The 19,509-nt window shown below is 49.9% G+C and overlaps 6 protein-coding genes across 6 annotated transcripts, besides 10 other annotated features; 4 read left to right on the top strand and 2 right to left on the bottom strand.

Moving 5' to 3' along the window:
* Nucleotides 1–377: 377 nt before the first annotated feature.
* Nucleotides 378–406: a microsatellite.
* A 732-nt stretch (nucleotides 407–1,138) lies between these two features.
* Nucleotides 1,139–1,168: a microsatellite.
* Nucleotides 1,140–1,168: a microsatellite.
* A 3,721-nt stretch (nucleotides 1,169–4,889) lies between these two features.
* Nucleotides 4,890–4,914: a microsatellite.
* A 2,828-nt stretch (nucleotides 4,915–7,742) lies between these two features.
* On the top strand, nucleotides 7,743–10,524 carry ACLA_069560 (putative C2H2 transcription factor (RfeC); the record flags this gene model as incomplete). The annotated part of the gene is made up of 3 exons (XM_001275351.1): nucleotides 7,743–8,418; nucleotides 8,506–9,276; nucleotides 10,376–10,524. The coding sequence occupies 3 exons, from the start codon at nucleotides 7,743–7,745 to the stop codon at nucleotides 10,522–10,524; spliced, it is 1,596 nt and encodes a 531-aa protein (XP_001275352.1).
* Nucleotides 10,264–10,301: a microsatellite.
* Nucleotides 10,265–10,288: a microsatellite.
* Nucleotides 10,525–11,052: 528 nt separating the features above from the next.
* Nucleotides 11,053–11,097: a microsatellite.
* Nucleotides 11,054–11,093: a microsatellite.
* A 617-nt stretch (nucleotides 11,098–11,714) lies between the features above and the next one.
* Nucleotides 11,715–12,338, top strand: ACLA_069550 (uncharacterized protein; the record flags this gene model as incomplete). Its single annotated transcript, XM_001275350.1, has 1 exon — nucleotides 11,715–12,338. The coding sequence occupies one exon, from the start codon at nucleotides 11,715–11,717 to the stop codon at nucleotides 12,336–12,338; it is 624 nt and encodes a 207-aa protein (XP_001275351.1).
* Nucleotides 11,944–11,971: a microsatellite.
* A 432-nt stretch (nucleotides 12,339–12,770) lies between the features above and the next one.
* Nucleotides 12,771–14,543, bottom strand: ACLA_069540 (MFS transporter; the record flags this gene model as incomplete). The annotated part of the gene is made up of 6 exons (XM_001275349.1): nucleotides 12,771–13,270; nucleotides 13,361–13,463; nucleotides 13,550–14,169; nucleotides 14,243–14,300; nucleotides 14,357–14,377; nucleotides 14,439–14,543. The coding sequence occupies 6 exons, from the start codon at nucleotides 14,541–14,543 to the stop codon at nucleotides 12,771–12,773; spliced, it is 1,407 nt and encodes a 468-aa protein (XP_001275350.1).
* Nucleotides 13,322–13,350: a microsatellite.
* Nucleotides 14,544–15,741: 1,198 nt separating the features above from the next.
* Nucleotides 15,742–16,835, top strand: ACLA_069530 (urate oxidase; the record flags this gene model as incomplete). The annotated part of the gene is made up of 3 exons (XM_001275348.1): nucleotides 15,742–15,875; nucleotides 15,988–16,634; nucleotides 16,714–16,835. The coding sequence occupies 3 exons, from the start codon at nucleotides 15,742–15,744 to the stop codon at nucleotides 16,833–16,835; spliced, it is 903 nt and encodes a 300-aa protein (XP_001275349.1).
* A 384-nt stretch (nucleotides 16,836–17,219) lies between these two features.
* On the bottom strand, nucleotides 17,220–17,894 carry ACLA_069520 (mitochondrial 54S ribosomal protein uL13m; the record flags this gene model as incomplete). The annotated part of the gene is made up of 3 exons (XM_001275347.1): nucleotides 17,220–17,338; nucleotides 17,414–17,774; nucleotides 17,874–17,894. 3 exons carry the CDS (start codon nucleotides 17,892–17,894, stop codon nucleotides 17,220–17,222), a joined length of 501 nt encoding a protein of 166 aa, XP_001275348.1.
* A 430-nt stretch (nucleotides 17,895–18,324) lies between these two features.
* ACLA_069510 (40S ribosomal protein uS9) lies at nucleotides 18,325–19,160 on the top strand (the record flags this gene model as incomplete). The annotated part of the gene is made up of 4 exons (XM_001275346.1): nucleotides 18,325–18,370; nucleotides 18,461–18,483; nucleotides 18,705–18,776; nucleotides 18,870–19,160. The coding sequence occupies 4 exons, from the start codon at nucleotides 18,325–18,327 to the stop codon at nucleotides 19,158–19,160; spliced, it is 432 nt and encodes a 143-aa protein (XP_001275347.1).
* Between the last annotated feature and the right edge of the window lie 349 nt (nucleotides 19,161–19,509).

The following is a 19,509-nucleotide window of genomic DNA, read 5'->3' as shown; positions in this document are numbered from 1 at the left end:
TCATGATTGACAGGGGAGGTTTCAAAATCAAGTAGTCTCGATAATCAGCGCTCGACAGGAACAAACAGCCCGTAGGTAAAGTAACCTCTTGTCAATATGCCTATTGACTACCGCAGTATCCTCAATCCTCATAGCCGTAGACTCAGGGGCGGGATGGGAATCAATAGGGCACCTAGGTAGGTATTCTACGGGATACAGTACGTACAACGGAGTACTCCGTCCATCGATCACTGCCTCAACGATGCCGTGATAATAAGGGGTCTACGGAGACGGTACAAAGCACTTTCAAATTATATCAGCACAGCCTTCTATATTGCGCGTCGATTAATCTCCTGCTGTATCTGATTGCAACTCCTGAACAAGATCCAAATGCCAATAAAAAAAATAAAAAAAAAATAAAAAAAAACGAAACTCTGATAGCCTCCAGGATATTTCTTTTCCCGGCTTCCTGACGCGGCAGGTGAGGAAATGGAGACAGTTGATGCCGCTTCTCTGGTCCATGGCGAAATCCCTCGTATGGGTGCGCTTTCTAATTTCTATATCTCGTCCTTTGTAGTTGGGCATCCGATACAATTGACATTCATTTGAGGGAGCCGAATTCTCCGTAGTGATAAGTCCATACGCTGTATTTGATTTCTGTAAACAATGACGTTGATGTTGGCGGGGCTTCCTCTTCACACCTTTTGTCGTTCTAGAAAAAATCAACAGCAGCGAATTAACAATACGGCGGCCTAGAAACCAAAAGGATCGAAGAAGTGATATGCAGATAAGCTGATTATTCAGCTATGCAGGCCCAGATCCGCTAAGCTGCCTTAGGGGATTAAAATGGAGACCTCAACCACTCAACAAATCAGACAACACTCAAGCCCACCATCCACCAGAAAAAGTCAAGACTCCACTTGGCATGAGGTGTGTGGCGCTCTCATCTCCAGTGCAGACTGATTTTTTGATTGGCTGTCGCGGTTACCTGAAACTACAAAGTAGACGATCCAGACTTGGCTTCGGCGTTCTTCCGTAGTGGCCCGGACACAAGCAGACACTATCCAGAAAGCAGAAAGAGTCGTCCAACGTCGAAGAACTCGTAGACCAAAACTACCGAGGGAAAAGCCCCTAGGCCGAGAGAATCCCGGGTAGGCAGAAAAAAAAAAAAAAAAAAAAAAAAAAAAAAGTCAAGTGGTTAGATCAGCAACTCGAGCCAGGTGGATGGTAGGTTAGATTCTCGGCGGTTAATTATTATCCCTGTTTGTGTACATACAGAACATATCGAATAGCTTCACTGGAAGTGCAGAATAATAGGTTACATCTGAAGGATGGGAATGGTTACTAGATCAGCTGATATTTCCAGTATGACAGTGGACATGTAGCATTGGCAATGGCTCAAGCCTTTTCCAGCTTCACAGTTCTTGTAAGGTACCTGGCCGTAACCATCAAAGTCAAGACGTCCAGACGACTATTCGAATAATGAACCGATGCAACCGAGGGATTCCATTCCATGACACAGCAAAATAGCACAGGCGGTTAACATCGCTCGACACACCCATGATTTTCTCAATCCGTAGAGTAGATTTCGCTAAGTACTCTGTAGAATGATATAACTTCAGTTCTACGAGCTTCCCTTTACCTCTACTGTACACTCGCTTGGGTCTTCAACAGGCACATTCGCATATCGAAACATGGTTATCATGATGCTAGTCCATAGTTGAACCACTCTCAACCAAGAATCCTCGAGGTCGGTTCTACGTAGTAAGGTACTGTAAAAATCGATAATCTGGTCTACCAGGGATTTAGTATGTAGTTTGTACGGATGTAGACTAGTACACCGTAGTGTTCCTATCTACTAGCCACACACCGCCGTGTCTCCTTCTGTGGAAGTTTCCATGAGCGGAACCCAGCCTACCCAGAGCGTCTCAAGTGGAGCCAGCTCCCTTCAGAAGTGCAGGTTGCCGGGATCGGACCGCCACATTGGGCGACTTGCATTCTCCATCCCGGATTGCATCGTACTATGGTCTTATGTATGATTCGATCATCTTTTCTGACAACTGACAATTGTTGATGAAACAACGTCTTTTATTTTTTACCTGGGACGCCTCGGAAGTGGCAACTCGAGCGAGCGACCTAAGCTTCGCAAGTTTGATGTGTATCATGTGTATGGTGAAAAATACACAGCATTTCTTTCTGATCCAAGCCGAAGCTTGAAACGAGTTGGCTCTGAATATCATTCAAATTTGAAAGTCTCGAGTCGATAGATAGGTCGTGAAAGGTTGCAGCGACTGCGAGTTCACTTCTCTGTTTGAACCCTATTGCATGAATCCTGAGGCACCGACGGAGTTAGAAGATTGAAGATCGGGATGGAATAACAACCCGCGGAATTCATGGATATTGCAGCTCCGCGCTCACGATACCTATCTATTTGCCTCAAAAGTACACGGAAATCGGAATACGACCGACGAGTATTGTCGGCTTTTGAGAACAGTGGTATGCTCCTGCATTCCATAAGCATTCTCTCAAAAGGGCTTCTAGCAATCTATGTCTGAGATAGGTATTCCGTGTGATTTATAATCCTAGAAGTTGAAGTTCTTCGAGCAGATCAGATAGACAGACGCTGAAGAACGATCTATTCATATGCAATCGATCCGCCTGTGGTGATGGTCCACAATCGAAGCGGGAGAAGCTCCCAGCGAAAATCTCCTGGTGGAGAACAACCGCCAACCTTCTGAAGTCTAAAAGATGATGGGCCCATCGTGTGATCTTGCAGCAGTAGCTACCTACTTAGAAGATAGAAGTAAACAACTAAAAAATTGGCATTCTTACTCATATTCAAGGTAAGACAAAATCACAACCAGCCATGAACTTGCTCGGAAACAGAACTCTCTTCGAGAGTAATGCACATCGGGAGACTTTCGAATTCCGTATCATGAGTTCTATTTCTTTGTTTGGCTCTGGTAATTCGCTTTGTAACAGGTATCAGCTGCTTCTCCGTGCACTGCTGATATGATTCATCATACTTTCCCCATCTGGACGGTGGCGAAGGGCCACGGCGCCAGAACCGCGGAAGAGCAAATGAGGATTAGATAGTTTGGTTGACTGGGTTGGGTTTTTGGAAAATAAACCTCCGCCGGGATTTGCGCCAGGCAAAGTACGATGGATTCGAGCTGCTGTCTCTTCCGTACTTCCTATCTCGAAGGTCACTTCAGCATTATTATTATTATTATTAGATAGCTGCAGAGAATGGGTGATGGAATAATAATCGGATATGGAACAAGCTGACACGACATTTGTGTAGTATCTCTGACATCAATACTCAATATTCCCATTCTCATCGTAGCAGAAAACCAGTACTTTGTACCTGATGGTACAACACAGTGCTTTGGAGACCTGCAGAGCCTAGACGGTCTGTTGCAGGGTCCTTGAAAACCAATCAAGCATTATGATCCCCAACATCTGATGGAATATGTCAAGGGTGGTAGTCATCACGACGTATGGACTTCTGCTATTGTGAATTGTCTCTGAAGCTGTGGTGGGTGGGCTCCTTGAGTTTGAGATAGTGTTCAGATCGGGTGAATGGAATAAATCCACCCCTGGGATAAGTTATTTTGAATTTTCGATATTTGATACAGCACCGATGTGCTTCATAGCTGTTGTACTTTTGATCTATTGATAGGAGCATTGAAACTCATAAGTGCCAGCTACTAACTCGGTTGCAGGATTATACTTAGGAATTTGTATTCTGTTTGGCTATCGGCTAACCAATACGCGTTGGATGTTGAGAGATGCCTAGATATCGAGGGCATGGCTGCATACGGAATACTGGTCTTTCAGTCCGCGGTCACACTGCAGAAGATCGAGACGTTGGCGTCTGCCTCATTCCTAAACGATTCCCAGACATTCGAGTCCCAATGTGGCTGCTTTTTTTTTGTTGCTTGATACGCATGGCGTTACCGATTGGTACATAGCCCTGCGATATATATAAATATGTTTACTAAGGTACAGGGACAATTACTACGGAGTATTGTGCGAACCAAGTCCATTTCTAAATCTTGTTGATAATGATCACATCACCCATATGGATGCATGTCATCCCTGTCCCCAAGAGAATCCGAACACCAAAATTATGGAGCGGAAGTGAACAATGGTCCGGGTCCTCGAACATTTTATCTATGATCTAATCTAGGATTTGAATCTCATGTCGCTGGATTCACTCCACCCATCTCAACGGCGATAACCTTGATAAGGTTCTGAACTACGGAGTCCGCACTACGCAGTCTCCGTAGTCCGTAAGTATATCATCCTCGCTTGTGGGATTGTGGATGTGCCATGAGGATCCCGTCTTGAGCCCCTGAACCTGAATAAAGAACATCTGGGATGGGCGGGACTGTCAATTGCGGAGAACTGGTGGAAGAGCTGGAGACGGAGTCCCTCCACTTGAGCTTATGCTGGATGACAACTGACAGCATCCAGCTAGAAGCATCAATACTCAATACTGGGCACCTTTCCCTACCGATCCTACTTATCTAAGTATGCGGTTTATCAATCGTGACTCGACACGCAGATAGTGATACAACTGCAACCAGCCATTATCGACGCTGATCCACCGAACTCAATATGCAGACTACGCATGAGAGAGGAAAGAGACCTCAGCGCAATCGGAGCCAGCTGGGCGGCCAGTTGGAAGTACGGTTACGTATGTCCCTGTCACTTTGTCAGAGACAACAGCGATTGAGCCAGCATGGATTCTTAATCCTTGTCCTGAAAGCAGCATAGACCATAGGTTAAGTTTCTACCAGCCTTTAACAGGCTACAGCTGCATGGCGTAGGGCGAATGGCTTGCTGTTCGTTTCTTTCTTTTCTTTTCTTTTCTTTTTTCTTTATTTTTCATCTTAGTTTTTTTTTTATTATTATTATTATTATTAATATCTGGATTTTAAATTCGAGACACAGCTTTAGTAGATACTTTGTAGAGTCTGATAATTCTAACTCTCGCTCTGCAATCAAAATACCTGACATATACTGGATATCTATCTATGTCCTTCAACCATGTCCGATTGCGTGATAAAGTATGGCCTAAACCTAGTCCTGGAACTGGAAAGAAGCACATAACCGCTTGCGTGGTTGACGTTCTCGACCGAGATTGGCAGGTTGCTCAGGAACCCTGGCACGTCACCTGTGAACAAGTCACTGCCAAGTATATTTTACGTATCTGTAAGTGGCAAGTGTACCATCGTGGTACCTCCCAACAACTGTCTTCGGAACATGCCCGGCCTCTTCTTGGACATAACCAACCACTTTCCTCATCCAAAAAGTAAAATCATCTGGTATTTGCGTCTCTAAGGAACTCCCGAGAAAATGTGAGAAACCACATCAACATCATATGAAGATTTGGAATCCATGGAGGATGTTGATTAATGATACAACGTTCATGGGGTTTTTTTTTTTTTTCCCTTTTGTAAATCATTATTATTATCATTATTTTAGATTTATTCCAATTCCTCGCGAGACCGACTAGCAATTCCCTCATGATTTTCCCCTGCTTGCCGCCACTGCCAACCAAATTCAATTGTTGACCTCCTGTCTTCCGGCTCATGTTCGGAACTCCATCTGATTAGGTCCTGAGCCGAGTTTGCCGTTTTCCTACGTTTGGTAAAAAGTTTCATTGAACTAGTCTCTTGTTTGACCGTTTCCATGCCTCAAGAGAGCAGAAGAATGATAGAGCAATAATAGCACCAAGCGAGTTGATATTTGGAGCAGATGGATAAGGACATTCAACAGAGAACATAGGTTCGGAATAGCTGCTGCAAGCATTGATAACCTATAATAGGTAGGTACCTGCTGTGTGTATCGTTACTTCATTTACATACAACTGCAAAGATGGGTGTCGAGTATTCCGTAGTAGTGATATAAAAAGAACACAACAACATCGAAACTCGGCTCATGGGATGCTGGATATCGGAAACCGGGTGAGGTACAAGTCATTTCAACGGCACACCACAACCGTTCCATATGTTTTGATGGGAGCCTTTCCAAGTATCCGATTGTTGTGGCTATTGCTCTTCTTCTTTATACTGAGATAATAGTTCATGTAGACCTACAAGTCAGACTTCTCATTGAATGTTCCTATTTCGAAGGTTGATAGCCGAAGTAAAAAAAAAAAGACGATTATGAATGTCGATGATTGATAATAAGAAGAGAGTTTCATTTGCTAGATTAATGAGAATAATATTGATCACAAAAGATCATAATAATAATACTCCGTACGGAGTAGGCAATAGGCATCTCTGATTTTTATTTTTATTTACATTATTTATTCTTTTTTTGCGACTTTTCTTTCTTGTGTTTTGCCTTCCTAGAGTTACGATCGGCCACCGCCCGTCCCTCTCGGTATGCACTGTATGTAGTCTGATCTTCTTCTTCCTTTCTTCTCACTCTTATTCCTCTCACTGTCTTCTCCCCGAAAGCTGCCAATCAATCTTCCCTTAATAGTGAGTCTACCTGCCGAATCCTTCTTGTTGGTTTTTTCTCTTTTCTGTACTCCGTAATTTTTTTTTTTCCCCTTGCGCGTACCTGTTGTTTGGTTAGTTACCATTCGGTTTCCTCTTTTTACTTAACTTTACGCCGCCGCTGTTCGTCGCCCCCCTCCATTCCCCGTGACCAGACAACTACCTTGGTACCTAGTAGGCTTGGTGCTTTAGGTCTCTTCTCTGAATTTATTGAATTTTTTTTTTCTGGCTCTCTTTTTTTTCATATTTCCAATTTTTGTTTTAAAAAAAAATTTCAACTCGTCCTTTTCCCTTCGCGCCTCTCGCCCTTAGCCCTTTTCTATCAAATCCTGTACTTTTCTTTTTCCCTTCCCCCCCTTCTTCTCTCCTCCTCCACTCAATCTGATCTCCGCACCTATACGCGTTGTTCTTGACATTCTTCTTCTTCTTGTTGTTGTTCGTTGTCGTATCTGACCGACCTTATCCGAAGATCCTGGTCCATCTCGCGCATCGTCTTTTTTGACGCGAAGCAGATTCTGGCTAGTATTTCCCACTCTAGCACTGCTGGTTGTGTTCAAGACCCACTCGCACGCCGCTTCCCTGGTGGATACAGAACCATTGACTCTTCTGACAACGTGCGGATAAAAAGAAGTTCCCACAACAACTTGATTTTCTTGTGGGTGACCGTGGGGAATTCAGATTAAGCATTTGAACTTCATCCTGACTCTCTTCTTTCTGCAGTGGAGTCGAATTCGATCCTGTACGCCTTGACTGTTGTTCCTGCAGCTTCTTGTCGCTGTCTGTGTTGCTGTGAAGGGATTGCCTCACCGCCGCAAACGCCTTTGTCCTGCTTTCCTCCCGCCGCGTTACAGTGCGAAGAACTTTTTTCGAAACGACGAAAGAGGAAAGAAGAAGACTGAAGAAATCTCTGAAGGTCAAGGAAAAAAAAGGGATTCAAGAAGTCAAGAACGTGGGTTGCAATTGAAAGGCTCCTTGCATCGCGCTGAGCTTTGCTTCCCGTCTCAAGACATCAGGGAAGAGGATTGAATTCATTCTGGTCTGTGATCAATGATCGGGATACCGTGAACATCCTTCGTGTCCAGTTCAGCCCTACCCTTTTCCACTTCCTTCGCGTGTCTCTTTAGACCCCTCCGCCTCACGATGGATCCGAGATCTCATCCATCACGACCCCCATCCACCACCCTGTCTCAAGGCTCCACGCCTCTCTCCTCGACACCTATCTCGAGTATGCCGATGCCCCAATACACCATGCAGCCTCAGTACCCTGTGTCCCAGCCGCATACCCTCCCCCCGCTGCAGCCGCACCACAGCCAATCTCCCGCCCCTCACCACTACATGGGCCAGCCGCCGTACAGGCCGGATCTGTCAAGGTACCCTGCATCAACCCACGATGTCTACGCGTCGTCTGCGGCACCCATCATGCCCCATACCACCGTGGGTACCCTGCCACCTACGACCTTCCTTTCGCACCCGAACCATCAGGCGCAAGCACAACAGCCGCAACACTATCCTCCCCCCCACAGTGTGCTGCCCCCCGCCTCCAGTGCGCAGTCTTATCCACAGCCAATTGCCCCTGCTCCGCCACGGGACCGGCGCCCGGATTTCAATGGCTTGCCATCCGGCGCGTTCAGCTATCCGGATGGGAAGACCTCCCCCTGGATGAATGCTGATCCGGTCACTGGCGCGAATGGTGCTGGACCCTATGCTGCTAAGGAGCCTCCTCGCACTCAGGTTGTTGGATCTCAAGGCCGACGTGGTATCCTCCCGAGCGTTCCGGGTCGCGCAACTGCGGTCGCCAATGGTGTCAATGGTCCTGCGAAAAACACAACGATCCCCGCCAAGGACGCGGATGGAAAATTCCCGTGCCCTCACTGCAACAAGACGTATTTGCATGCCAAGCACTTGAAGCGTCACCTGCTTAGACGTGAGTTATCCTTGAAACCGCCTAATGAGCCCGGTCTGGAATCTGAAGTGAATACTAATGAGAAATTTCCCCCCTTCCCCGTATTAGACACTGGCGATCGTCCCTATATGTGCGTTCTCTGCAAAGATACGTTCTCCCGCAGTGATATTCTCAAGCGTCACTTCCAAAAGTGCTCGATCCGACGCGGCAACCCGACTGGAGCAACTCACTTGTCTCATCCCCACGCACACTTAAAGAGATCTCAAGCTCAAGCTGCGGCGAACTCCGCAAAGGCTATTCAGGAGGAAGTCAGTAATACCGTCCCGCCTCCCAATGGGCTTGCGGGTGCGACTTTCGGCGAGGGAACCGTGAATGGAAATGGACTGGCTACTGCCCGACCAAGTTACACGGATCAGCAGCCTCTGGGCTTTACGATGTCGTCTGTCAATGGAATGAACCGTGGTCAGCACGATGATGCGTTCGCTCATGGACAGGCCCATCAGAGAGCATCTTGGATGGCCACTCCCAAGCAGAACCCGTACCTTGTGCAGCCTGGCACTGATGCACCTAATCAGCAGCTTAATGTTGACCGTCCTTCCGTTGAGCAGGTAAAGCCTTCTGTTGTGGACCCCAAGCGCCCGATGATGCCTGGCGACCCCAACCACGCGGGCGGGCTTGACTGGACCACAATGTTCCAGCCTGGTGCTTCCGACGGCTACATCAACCCGGTTTTCCCCCAGTCCATGGCATCCGGCCAGGAGCCCATTCAGGCGCACGTTGATGCCGAGCGCAAGTTCTATCCCACCACTACAACGGCTGGACCTCAGGAGAACGGAATGAACGGTCTTTACCTCGCTTCGACTACTCTTGGTGGTGATGGTAGGTGAACTTTGCGTACCGTGGCATTTCGATACAGTCGAACGAATTCCTGACTCGATTGCTACTTTCCAGTTACCGTTCAACCTGCAAGACAATAGCTGTCTGCGGCAGAGATAAAACGTGGCTGGTCTCCGCTTGATGTCTCCTGATTTCTCGTACTTTACATAAATATCGATACACCCTTGGGTGATTGGTCTTTCTAATGAAGGTCGGGGTTTTCTTGAGACTCGATTTGGGTCTAGTCGCGCCATCCGTGCCCACAGACGAGGTCTACGTATTGCGGTCCGATCCAACCACCAAACAGCGTCAAACTGTTTTTCCTGTTTTATCCTTTTTTTTTTTTTTTTCTCTCTCTCTTTTTTCTCTTTTATCCGTCCTCCAAAAACGAAAGGGTTCCTCCGGTCAGCATTTTCAACGGCGAGCGCAGTATTGCGGCGGTTCCGAATCTGGTTTGATTTTTTCCTCGATCCAATACGAGTGGCAGATGGGTTGGTGTGTGGTTTATCCGGCGTCCACGAATAGACTTGGGCATGTGTTATTGTGTGTTTGTATTCTTGTTCACTTCCCTCATCTTGTCGACGCGATCAAAAGATCTTGCGAGCGGATTTTCTGTCGCCCTTCCGAATATCGACTCGCATGACCTCTTGTACTTTTCGCCAGCCGAACGCGCGTGGAGATGGATAAGTTGTTCGGGTTCTTGATTGCATTACGTTACGGCCGTCTAGATCCGCATTTCATTTCCCTTGTCAACCATGTAAGTAGATTCTGTACGCTCTGCTCGGACATATGAGCTTGATTTGGGCCAAGAGACATTTGTGGTGTTCATGTTGTTTGCTTTTTTATTTTCGTCATCTCTGGTTACATTGTGTATTTTCTGCCTTTTCCTTGATAAAATTTCCATTCTCACCGTGTTGTTTCTCCCCCCTTCTTGATCTTCTGTTTCCCATTTCCTCATATGTGCCAACATGGATGGTTGCAATACGTCTCTTTTTTTTTTTTTTTTTTTTTTTTTCTTTCTTTGTTTTACATACGATGAGCGGTTGAGTTGCAAGAAACCATATGCATCGCAGGGACTGGACTCGGTCGATGCACAACCCAGTTGCTTCTTTACGTGCTGTGCGCTTGAGTGTGCAACTTGTGCGTGTTCCCGAGCTAGGCTCACTCTCATCCTCGGACGAATCTGGACTGGAAAATTGTGGCGGTGTATGGGATTTCTCCAGGCGAGCCGGGTGCTGGCAGACCAACTAGGTCTGTCGTCTGGATGCGCAGGGGATGGGAACACAGAAGGGGAGAAGGGGGGGAAAAATGAAAAGAAAAAAGGAATCGCAGAGGAAGAGGAAGAACGGAACGGTCAAGACCAAAAAAAAAAAAGAGGAAAGAGAAAAGAACTAGATTATATAGATAGCCCGTGTTTGATTAGCCCTGACAGTTCCAAGACAGGGAAAAAAATGGGAGAATTCAGTGATTCCAACGTGTTTCTGTTCTGCATTGTAAGAGAGATAGATATCTATAGAGAGAGCTCGGTATTCTTGTCTTCCCTCTATCCGGCGCGAAGATGCGCTCCTGGACCCGGGATTTCCCTACGGCTAGAGAACAGCGAAGTCATCAGGATCACTCACCCATCGAGTCCGTGTCCAAAAAGATGATCACAGATGGGACAGTTGGACTTCATCGGCCACCTGTCATTGACATAAACTATCGACGATCTATCCAGTCCGAACTAAGTGGATCGAACCCCACGTTTCCCCTCCGCCGATTCCCTGACGGATTCCATTTCCATTACCATCACCATCACCATCACCATCACCATCGCCATCGCCACTTCCTTCACGTCCATTCAAGTTATCAGCTGTTCTTCTTCCTCCTTGTCATTTGTCCTTAGTACTCCGCATTCTCCATCCATCACGCTCTTTACAAGTCCATATTCCCTTTGCTGGGTGTTTCTCCTGCGACGGCTGAGGACTTGCTGGTAAGTGAAGACGTCACCGGGCGAATCTCGCTTTTTCCCCAGACGATATCAGCAACGGCTGATTGGCTCCAGCAACGGCAAACGGGATTACTCCGGACACAGGGTTCATCCCATCTCCATCCTCCTCTTCCCATTCTCACAGTCACACCGAATCTCCGCCAAATCCTTCGAGGCCAAGTCGTTCATCCAGCCGCCACTACCGTGGTCCAATCTGCGCTCCAACAGCGTGTTCTTGCTAGGACGGTGGATGGGAGTGGGAAACTTGGAAAGATACCCGCCACTAGCCACTACAACTGTATCACCTCGCTTGCATTTCGCCGAAAGACCAACCAGAGACAGGTCACAAAGAGACATCTGGAAACGAAGATCCCTTCTTGCTGTGATTCTTTTCAGCACTCGGAATACTTCGTCGTATCGAACTTGATCTCTCTCCGTAACGTTTCCCGTCTCCGTCGAAATTCCGCCCACCATGTCAACCAACAGACCATTCCTGGCCAACTTCCTGGCCGCCTTCCGCGCTCAATCAACGTACAAGGCCTCAACGGCCGGTCCCCAGTCTGCCGCAGGCCCCGCCTCCTCGCTCTCCGCTTCCCAGATCTCCCAGAGCGCGCGAGCGATGGCCACCAAGGCCAGCGCCAGCTCGAGCTCCAGTGCCCCTCCGTCATCAGAACAAACATCCTCCTCGACCACAGGCCCCAACCACCACTACCACCACCACCATCACCATGCCTCGACGGGCGCCGCCACATCCTCCCAGTCCCGGCCGCACTCCCACCAGCGGTCACCGCTGAACCCGGCCCCCAGCAGCACTGAATCGTCCCCGTCTTCCAGTGCCACGCCTTCGTCGCCCCCAACCCCGGGCTCGTCCCATCCCATCCCCATCGCCAACACCGATGACCGGCGGCGACGAGGGAGTGATAGTTCCAGTGGCTCGGGTGGGTTCCGGGATGCCCTTGGGCCGGAGAAGTGGTATATCGGCGGTCGAACCCCGGGGGGAGAGGAGCGGTTCTATCGCCTGGGGATGGTGACTAAGGGAGGTGGACGGTTGGGTGGGAGTGGGCGAGTGGGGAGCATTGATCAGCTGAGTCTTTGAGCCGACTCCACCCTCTTCTCTCTGCCCTTCGATTGTTCTCAGCTTGATGAAGCATTATGACTTGAAAACTATCCGTGGATTTGGCGTTTGAGGCACTGATGGGTGTTTTGGCGTTTCCGTCTGGTTTCGGTATTGATGGGCGATGGGGGGAGAAGGGGGTTTGTGAAGAAAAGAAAATGCCATTGTCTTGTTAAGTTTAATTTTCTATCATTCTAGTTCCCCTGAGGGGGTTTATATGCTTAGGGATGGAGTTTGAAGGAGGTGGTACGTGGACTAGTATGTTGTAGCATTGCCAGATGTAAATGGCGCATGGGTGAGGTTTGCGGCTTGAGTCGCAGAGAAGAGCACAATGATTGTATCCATCTATTTCTATCCCAAGAATCTATACAAAACCCACATTCACACTTTCCACTGTATACTCATAGTCATGCCCTATACATTCCCTTCCTCCCCCAACAACCTCCTCCTCTCCCCAACGCCCTCGCCCTCCAAACCCTCGCCCCCGCCCTCCCCTTCTCCCCTCCCAAGCCACAACATCGGCACCGCCGTCCCCGCCGCCAACACACCCAACGTCGCCGACATCACCCCCCACCCAAACCGATACTCCACGAACCCACCCCACAACGGGCCCAGGAACAGCCCCGCGAACTGCGCCATGGTCTGGATGCCGAACGCCTGCGCGACGGCGCCGCGGGGGCCGAAGACGCCCGGCCGCGCGCGCTCCATGTCGTCGAGGACTTGCTGCGTCTCGACGTAGAGGGCGGGCAGGCTGGCGTTGATGAGGAGGCCGATCACGGTGAGGAGGGAGAGGAGGAGGATGATGTCGTGGGTTGTGTTGTCGGTGACGAGGCGGAGGGCGATTAGTGGGGGGGCGAGCAGGAGGAAGCAGGCGAAGGTGACGGGGCGGGCGCCGTAGCGGTCTGAGATGGAGCCTGGGGGATCCCCGAGGGTGGTTAGCTTTTGTGTGTGTGAAGGAGAAAGATGGGAGGGGGAGTGGGAGTGGGAGTGGGAGGAGTAAGTACCGAAGTAGGGTTCGAAGAGGGCTGTGAATGCAGACGGCAAGAAGGCCATTCCGGCGCCGAACGGAGTCCAGCCGAATCGGGTTTCTACGAAGATGGGGATTGTCTGGCTCTGTTAGATGGCTGCATAAATATGGGAGGGGAGGGGGGCTCTTTGAGACTCGTTTTTGATAGGTCTGGCTGATAACTCACCGAGTCGAAGGCAGAGTACAAGATGCCCTGTACCAGCAGGGCCCAGCACGAGATGAGCACCCGCGGCTGGCTGGCGATCCGCAGCAGAGCCAGACCATGCTTGCCCCGAGACTCATCCGGGATTTGTTCGCGAGGATGGCTCGGACCCGGCTCGGGCTCCGACGTCCATGCGCGAGCGACCTTCTTCTCGATCACCGCGACTCGCATGATCAGGTCGACGGCGATGATCGCAAAGGCCATCGCGAAGACCGCATTGTAGCCCGCCGCGTCGTACACCAGACCGCCCAGGAGCGGGCCGAGCAGGAAGCCCAGCGCAATCGATGAGCCTAGATACCCGATCGTCTGGCCCAGGTTGTCGAACGCAACCGAGTCGGTCAGCAGCGCCAGCCCGGCGACGGCCACCATGGCCGAGGCGCCGCCTTGCAGCAGCCGGGCCGTGACGAAGAGCCACACCGTGTGCGCGACTGCAAGCAAGCCCATGGAGGCACCGAGCAGGATGAGCCCGAGCAGATAGGGGAATTGGCGCGAGGGTGCGATGTCGATAAGGTATCCAAAAATGGGGCAGCAGAGGAAGGCAACGGCTGCCTCGCACATCAGGAGTACGCTTACCCAGTATTCACCTGGCGCGCCGTCAGAAGTCAGAAGTCAGCTGGTTGCTCTAGGTGAAAGGCCAGAGGAGCTGGCGCAGCATACGTTCTGCAAACGGGATTTCAGCTCGATCTACTAGGGCTGTTGGCATGACTGGGACGATCTGTCGGGATGTGTGAGCAGTAGCATGCATACGAATCGACAGAGAGTCCTACTCACCATGGCATACAGGAAATAGTCCTTCAAAAAAACGTCAACAACATACATTGCAGATCACCAGGAGGTTGATGGGAGGACTCACTGTGAATGATGATGTCCATACTGTGGCGACAATGAATGCTGCCGACGAACGGATTTCTAGAAATCGCGGAGGGCGTTTAGGCCCTTTACTGGCGCAAGACAGCATCTTGTATCTTTATGAACGAAAATGAGTGTTTAATTGGGGTCGTGATAACTGAATTGTTGCTTTGCGTTCCCCATCGGCTGGCGCAAGCCCAGCGCGCAGACTTTTTTAACGATGGTCTCTTAGCAGTATACAAGGCTCACCATAATAGTGCGATTCAACCAATATTTCTATAACTTCGAGCTAGCACTCATCTGAATCTTCTTCCAGGAACGATAGGATCGAAAGACTGATGGATAGTAGAAACTCGAAATTTATTGTGGAGCAAAGAGCTTAGAGTGTCTAGCATAGAGCAGCCAATGATGGGTTGCTTCATGAAGTGCCAACAAAGACGTTGTAGATAATCGCTACTTTGTATGTAGATCAACAATCCACATAGACAGTAAGTAGGTAAATCTCCTGGGTACAGTGTTGAAGCACTCCATCCCGATGGTGAGGATGGGCATGTCATCCATTTGTTATTCTCCCTGCATTCCTCATGAAGACATTCAACAGCACCGATCCAAAACCAAGCATCAGCACGCATCAGATCCATGGCCTCATAACTATCGAACGTATCCTCGTAGAGATCTTGAAGTTATGGCCTAGACATGTTCAAATAACCGAGGGTTGTATGGCAAGCCCTTGGCCTTCATCGTTCATCATCTGGATCACTCCGGGTTGGACTGAGTTGACAGTGATCGCGATCAATGGCATACTATTCCGCGATCAAGGAGGACAGCTCCGATACAGACACAGACAGAAATAATCGATCATGCAATGCATCGCAGAGACCAGACCAACTATCCTCCGCTCCTTAAGACCTCAATCCCGCGCCAAACACCGCGATAAGATCGACCAAACGGCGTTGGTGATGCTTATATCAGTAGGTAGGGAGGCTGCGGCCGTCCAATTGCGCGGGTTTCGGAGGTGGCCGACGTCCATCTCCAGGAACGCCCATCATGCGATGTTGTCGTGGATCGTCCACAGCTATCGGACTTAAAAGCGGTTCTGTCGCTGTTGCAGCTGCTTCATAAGCTTTTTCTATTTTCCTTTTCTCGCTGGATTCGATAGATCGTGTGGCACGAACTTGATCGCTCTCTTTGACTCTTATCGCCCTTGAGCTTCCCCGCAGACTTCTCCAACTACTCCTCAGACAGTCCATTGCTTTTTTCTTTCACAAACAAAACGAAGAAGCTATCTTTGCTACTCACAATTCACAATGCCTGTCACTGCTGCTCGCTACGGAAAGGACAATGTCCGCGTCTACAAGGTCCACCGTGATGAAAAGACCGGTGTCCAGACGGTGGTGGAGATGACCGTCTGCGTGCTGCTGGAGGGCGAGATCGAGACATCGTAAGTCTAACAGCCATCGATTGGGGTGTTCTGAACAGGAAACCCCATAAGAAACGAGAAAAAAGAAGAAGAAGGAAAAGAAGAGCAATACTAATTGGGTAACGTACAACAGCTACACCAAGGCCGACAACAGCGTCATTGTCGCGACCGACTCGATCAAGAACACCATCTACATCACCGCCAAGCAGAACCCCGTCACTCCCCCCGAGCTGTTCGGCTCCATCCTGGGCTCTCACTTCATCCAGAAATATAAGCACATCCACGCCGCGCACGTCAACATCGTCACCCACCGCTGGTCGCGCATGAACATCGACGGCAAGCCCCACCCGCACTCCTTTGTCCGCGACAGCGAGGAGACCCGCAACGTTCAGGTGGATGTGGCCCGCACCACCGGCATCGACATCCGGTCCTCCATCTCCAAGCTCACCGTGCTCAAGAGCACCGGCTCGCAGTTCTGGGGTTTCCTCCGCGACGAGTACACCACCCTCAAGGAGACCTGGGACCGTATCCTGAGCACCGATGTCGACGCCACCTGGCAGTGGAAGCGCTTCAGCGGCCTCGACGAGGTCCGCGCCAACATCCCCAAGTTCGACGCCGCTTGGGTTGCGGCCCGCGATATCACCCTCAAGACCTTCGCTGAGGACAACAGCGCCAGTGTGCAGGCGACCATGTACAAGATGTCCGAGCAGATCCTGGCCGTCGAGCCTCTGATCGAGACCGTCGAGTACTCGCTGCCCAACAAGCACTATTTCGAAGTTGGTGAGTTTGGACCTTAGGAACTACTTTTTTTTTTTCTTTTCCTTTTCTTCGCGACTGCATTCTGACTGTATCTTCGCAGACCTGAGCTGGCACAAGGGCCTCAAGAACACCGGCAAGGATGCCGAGGTGTTCGCCCCCCAGACAAACCCCAACGGCTTGATCAAGTGCACTGTTGGCCGCACATCCAAGCCCAGACTGTGAGGGCATAACGCTTTATGAAAGATTCGATTTGTTTCTGGTCACGGAGTTTTCGCCAAGGCATACCTGTACATAGTCTCTGGGAATAGGGCATTCATCTAGCAATCATTCAACCTTCAATTGTGTAATACTATAGTACAGAAGCACCGACATGTAGACGATTGGATCCCGCTGTGAACGGAGGAGAACAGTTTGAAGAAGGTGATTGGCAGACAAGAAAAAAAAAAGAGGGAAACATTGTAATGTATCACATAAGAAAACTCCCACCCATGCGCTGAGAAAAATCGATCGTAAAAGAGCACAGAAGATATAAAGTTACAGAAGCAGAAACACCGCTACCCTGGCGGAAGATATCTAAACAGCCTCAACCCTCTCCGAAGCGTGGTCTCACGCCGAGGTCTTGGTCTCCTGGAACGCCTGCTGAACCTCCGGCAAGCTTCCAATAACCGACTTGTTGCCGAGTTTGACAATATTCTCCTCGTAGGGGTGAGCGAGACCCTCAAAGGCTGTTTCACAACGTCAGCAAATCTGGTTCCCCCCAACTCTTAAACCCATGTAATGAAGGAAGGTAGAGTGCTCACTCTTCAACCGGGCCAATCTCTTGTCACGGAGTCGGTTCTTGGGCAGCATCCCCCGGACAGCCCTTCGGAGAACTTCACCTCCACCCCATTTCTCAAACATCATGTCCATGGTCATACTCCGCAGGCTACCGGGCCGGGTGGTATGCGTGTAGTACTTCTTCTGGAATCGCTTCTTGCCCGTAGTGCGCAGGTCATTGCAGCCGACAGCGACGACGTAGTCTCCGCAGTCCGTCGAAGGGTCGTAGACGGGCTTGTGCTTGCCCATGAGATGCAGGGCGATGGAGGAAGCCAGCCGGCCCAGCGAGCGCGGGTCGGAGCCAACGTCGACATAGTGCCATGTGCGAGAGTAGGCGAGACGGGTCTGTCAAGGTCATGGTAGTCAGAGATCGGTGTTCATGATCATGGCCAAGGGGTGCAGGGTGTGATTCCCCCCAGACATCATCAAAGGGAGCTACCGTACCTTTCCGACGGTTTGCGACATCTTGGGCTGCTTTCCTCGATGGAGGACAAAGCTGGAGGAAAAATCGAAAGCTTGATCAATTGAAAGGAAAAAAAAGATCCAAGTATGACGCAAAAGTCACTGAGCACAGAGGACAGACCAGATGCAATGGATTCTTTAACCCCCAGACCAGACAAAAAGCCGCCGAGTCTTCTCCGCCTACTTGACGCCAAACTTTCACGCATCGCCCGACTCCCGCAGGCTCCTTGGCCACGTGACCGCAGCCCCCCGACAAGCCCTAGAACGGCACTAGCGCGGCGCACTAAGCGAGTTTGTCCGCACGGATTCTGCCCATCTCGAATCGAAAGTGAAAGCCGCGAGAAATATTGCCCCTGCGACGACGACAACTTTCTCTCGAACCCACCCTCCGGCACACTCCTTCTCGACACCGACAAGGGCCATTCTACACATCATGGCTTCCGTCCCGAGTGTGCAATGCTTCGGCAAGAAGAAGACGGGTGAGTTATTTTGATTCCGGGTCCTTGAAGATGGACATGGAGGAGATGAAATATGACCGTGATTGCTGACCTTGGGGATTATCCTTATAGCCACCGCTGTCGCCCACTGCAAGGTATGAAGAGACTGCTCCTTTTTACCCTATGATCGCAATGTCAATGCTGCGAGCGTTTCTTCGACGTCAATACCGAGGGTTGAGTGGATATGAATGGAAGAGTAAAAGAGTCGATTTGGAGTGTCGGAATTGATTGATGGAACTTTTGGCTTCGTCTTTTTGTTTTTTGAAATTCGCATGGATACAACCGAACAAATGCTGAGAATTCGCGTCATCAACAGCAAGGCAAGGGTCTCATCAAGGTCAACGGCCAGCCCCTGTCTCTGGTCCAGCCTGAGATCCTCCGCTTCAAGGTACGACCATCAAGAACCCGGAACCCGCAAATATATCAACGCAAAAGGAAACCCCCCTGAATCTGACGGAACAAACCTTTCTTTTGAAAACAGGTCTACGAGCCTCTCCTGATCGTCGGCGCTGACAAGTTCGCCGGTGTCGACATCCGTGTCCGTGTCTCCGGTGGTGGTCACACCTCCCAGATCTACGCCATCCGCCAGGCCATCGCCAAGTCCATCGTCGCCTACTACCAGAAGTACGTCGACGAGCACTCCAAGAACCAGCTGAAGCAGGCTCTTGTCCAGTACGACCGCACACTGCTCGTTGCCGACAACCGTCGCACGGAGCCCAAGAAGTTCGGTGGTCGCGGTGCCCGTGCCAGGTACCAGAAATCGTACCGTTAAACGACCTGTCCGATCAAAATGCAACGAAAAAGCGCAGACTGGTGTTTTACGGTTCTCTTCACGGTGCACTGGGGAGGAGATCATGGAGCAATCCCACTGGGCAATCGAAGAAGGTTCGAATTTGGTTGTGGCAGTGGAATGGGTTACTGGCTCTGTCTCGGATGGAAGTAGTATAGGCCAGGAATCTGAAATATTACCCATTTTTCTTGTTTGTCAACGAAACAGAGAGGAGCGTTTCCCCGGAGGTTATCCTGCGTCATCTGTTGGGGTCTTCTTTTTTTCTCCATTTCCTCTTGTCTGTTTGGGTCTGGACCTCAAAAAGGAATACATTTTCTATGACTTCACGTGA

The sequence above is a fragment of the Aspergillus clavatus genome, genomic scaffold, assembly GCF_000002715.2.
Source record: "Aspergillus clavatus NRRL 1 1099423829791 genomic scaffold, whole genome shotgun sequence".
Lineage (NCBI taxonomy): Eukaryota > Fungi > Ascomycota > Eurotiomycetes > Eurotiales > Aspergillaceae > Aspergillus > Aspergillus clavatus.
This window is presented reverse-complemented; position numbering and strand designations above follow the sequence as displayed.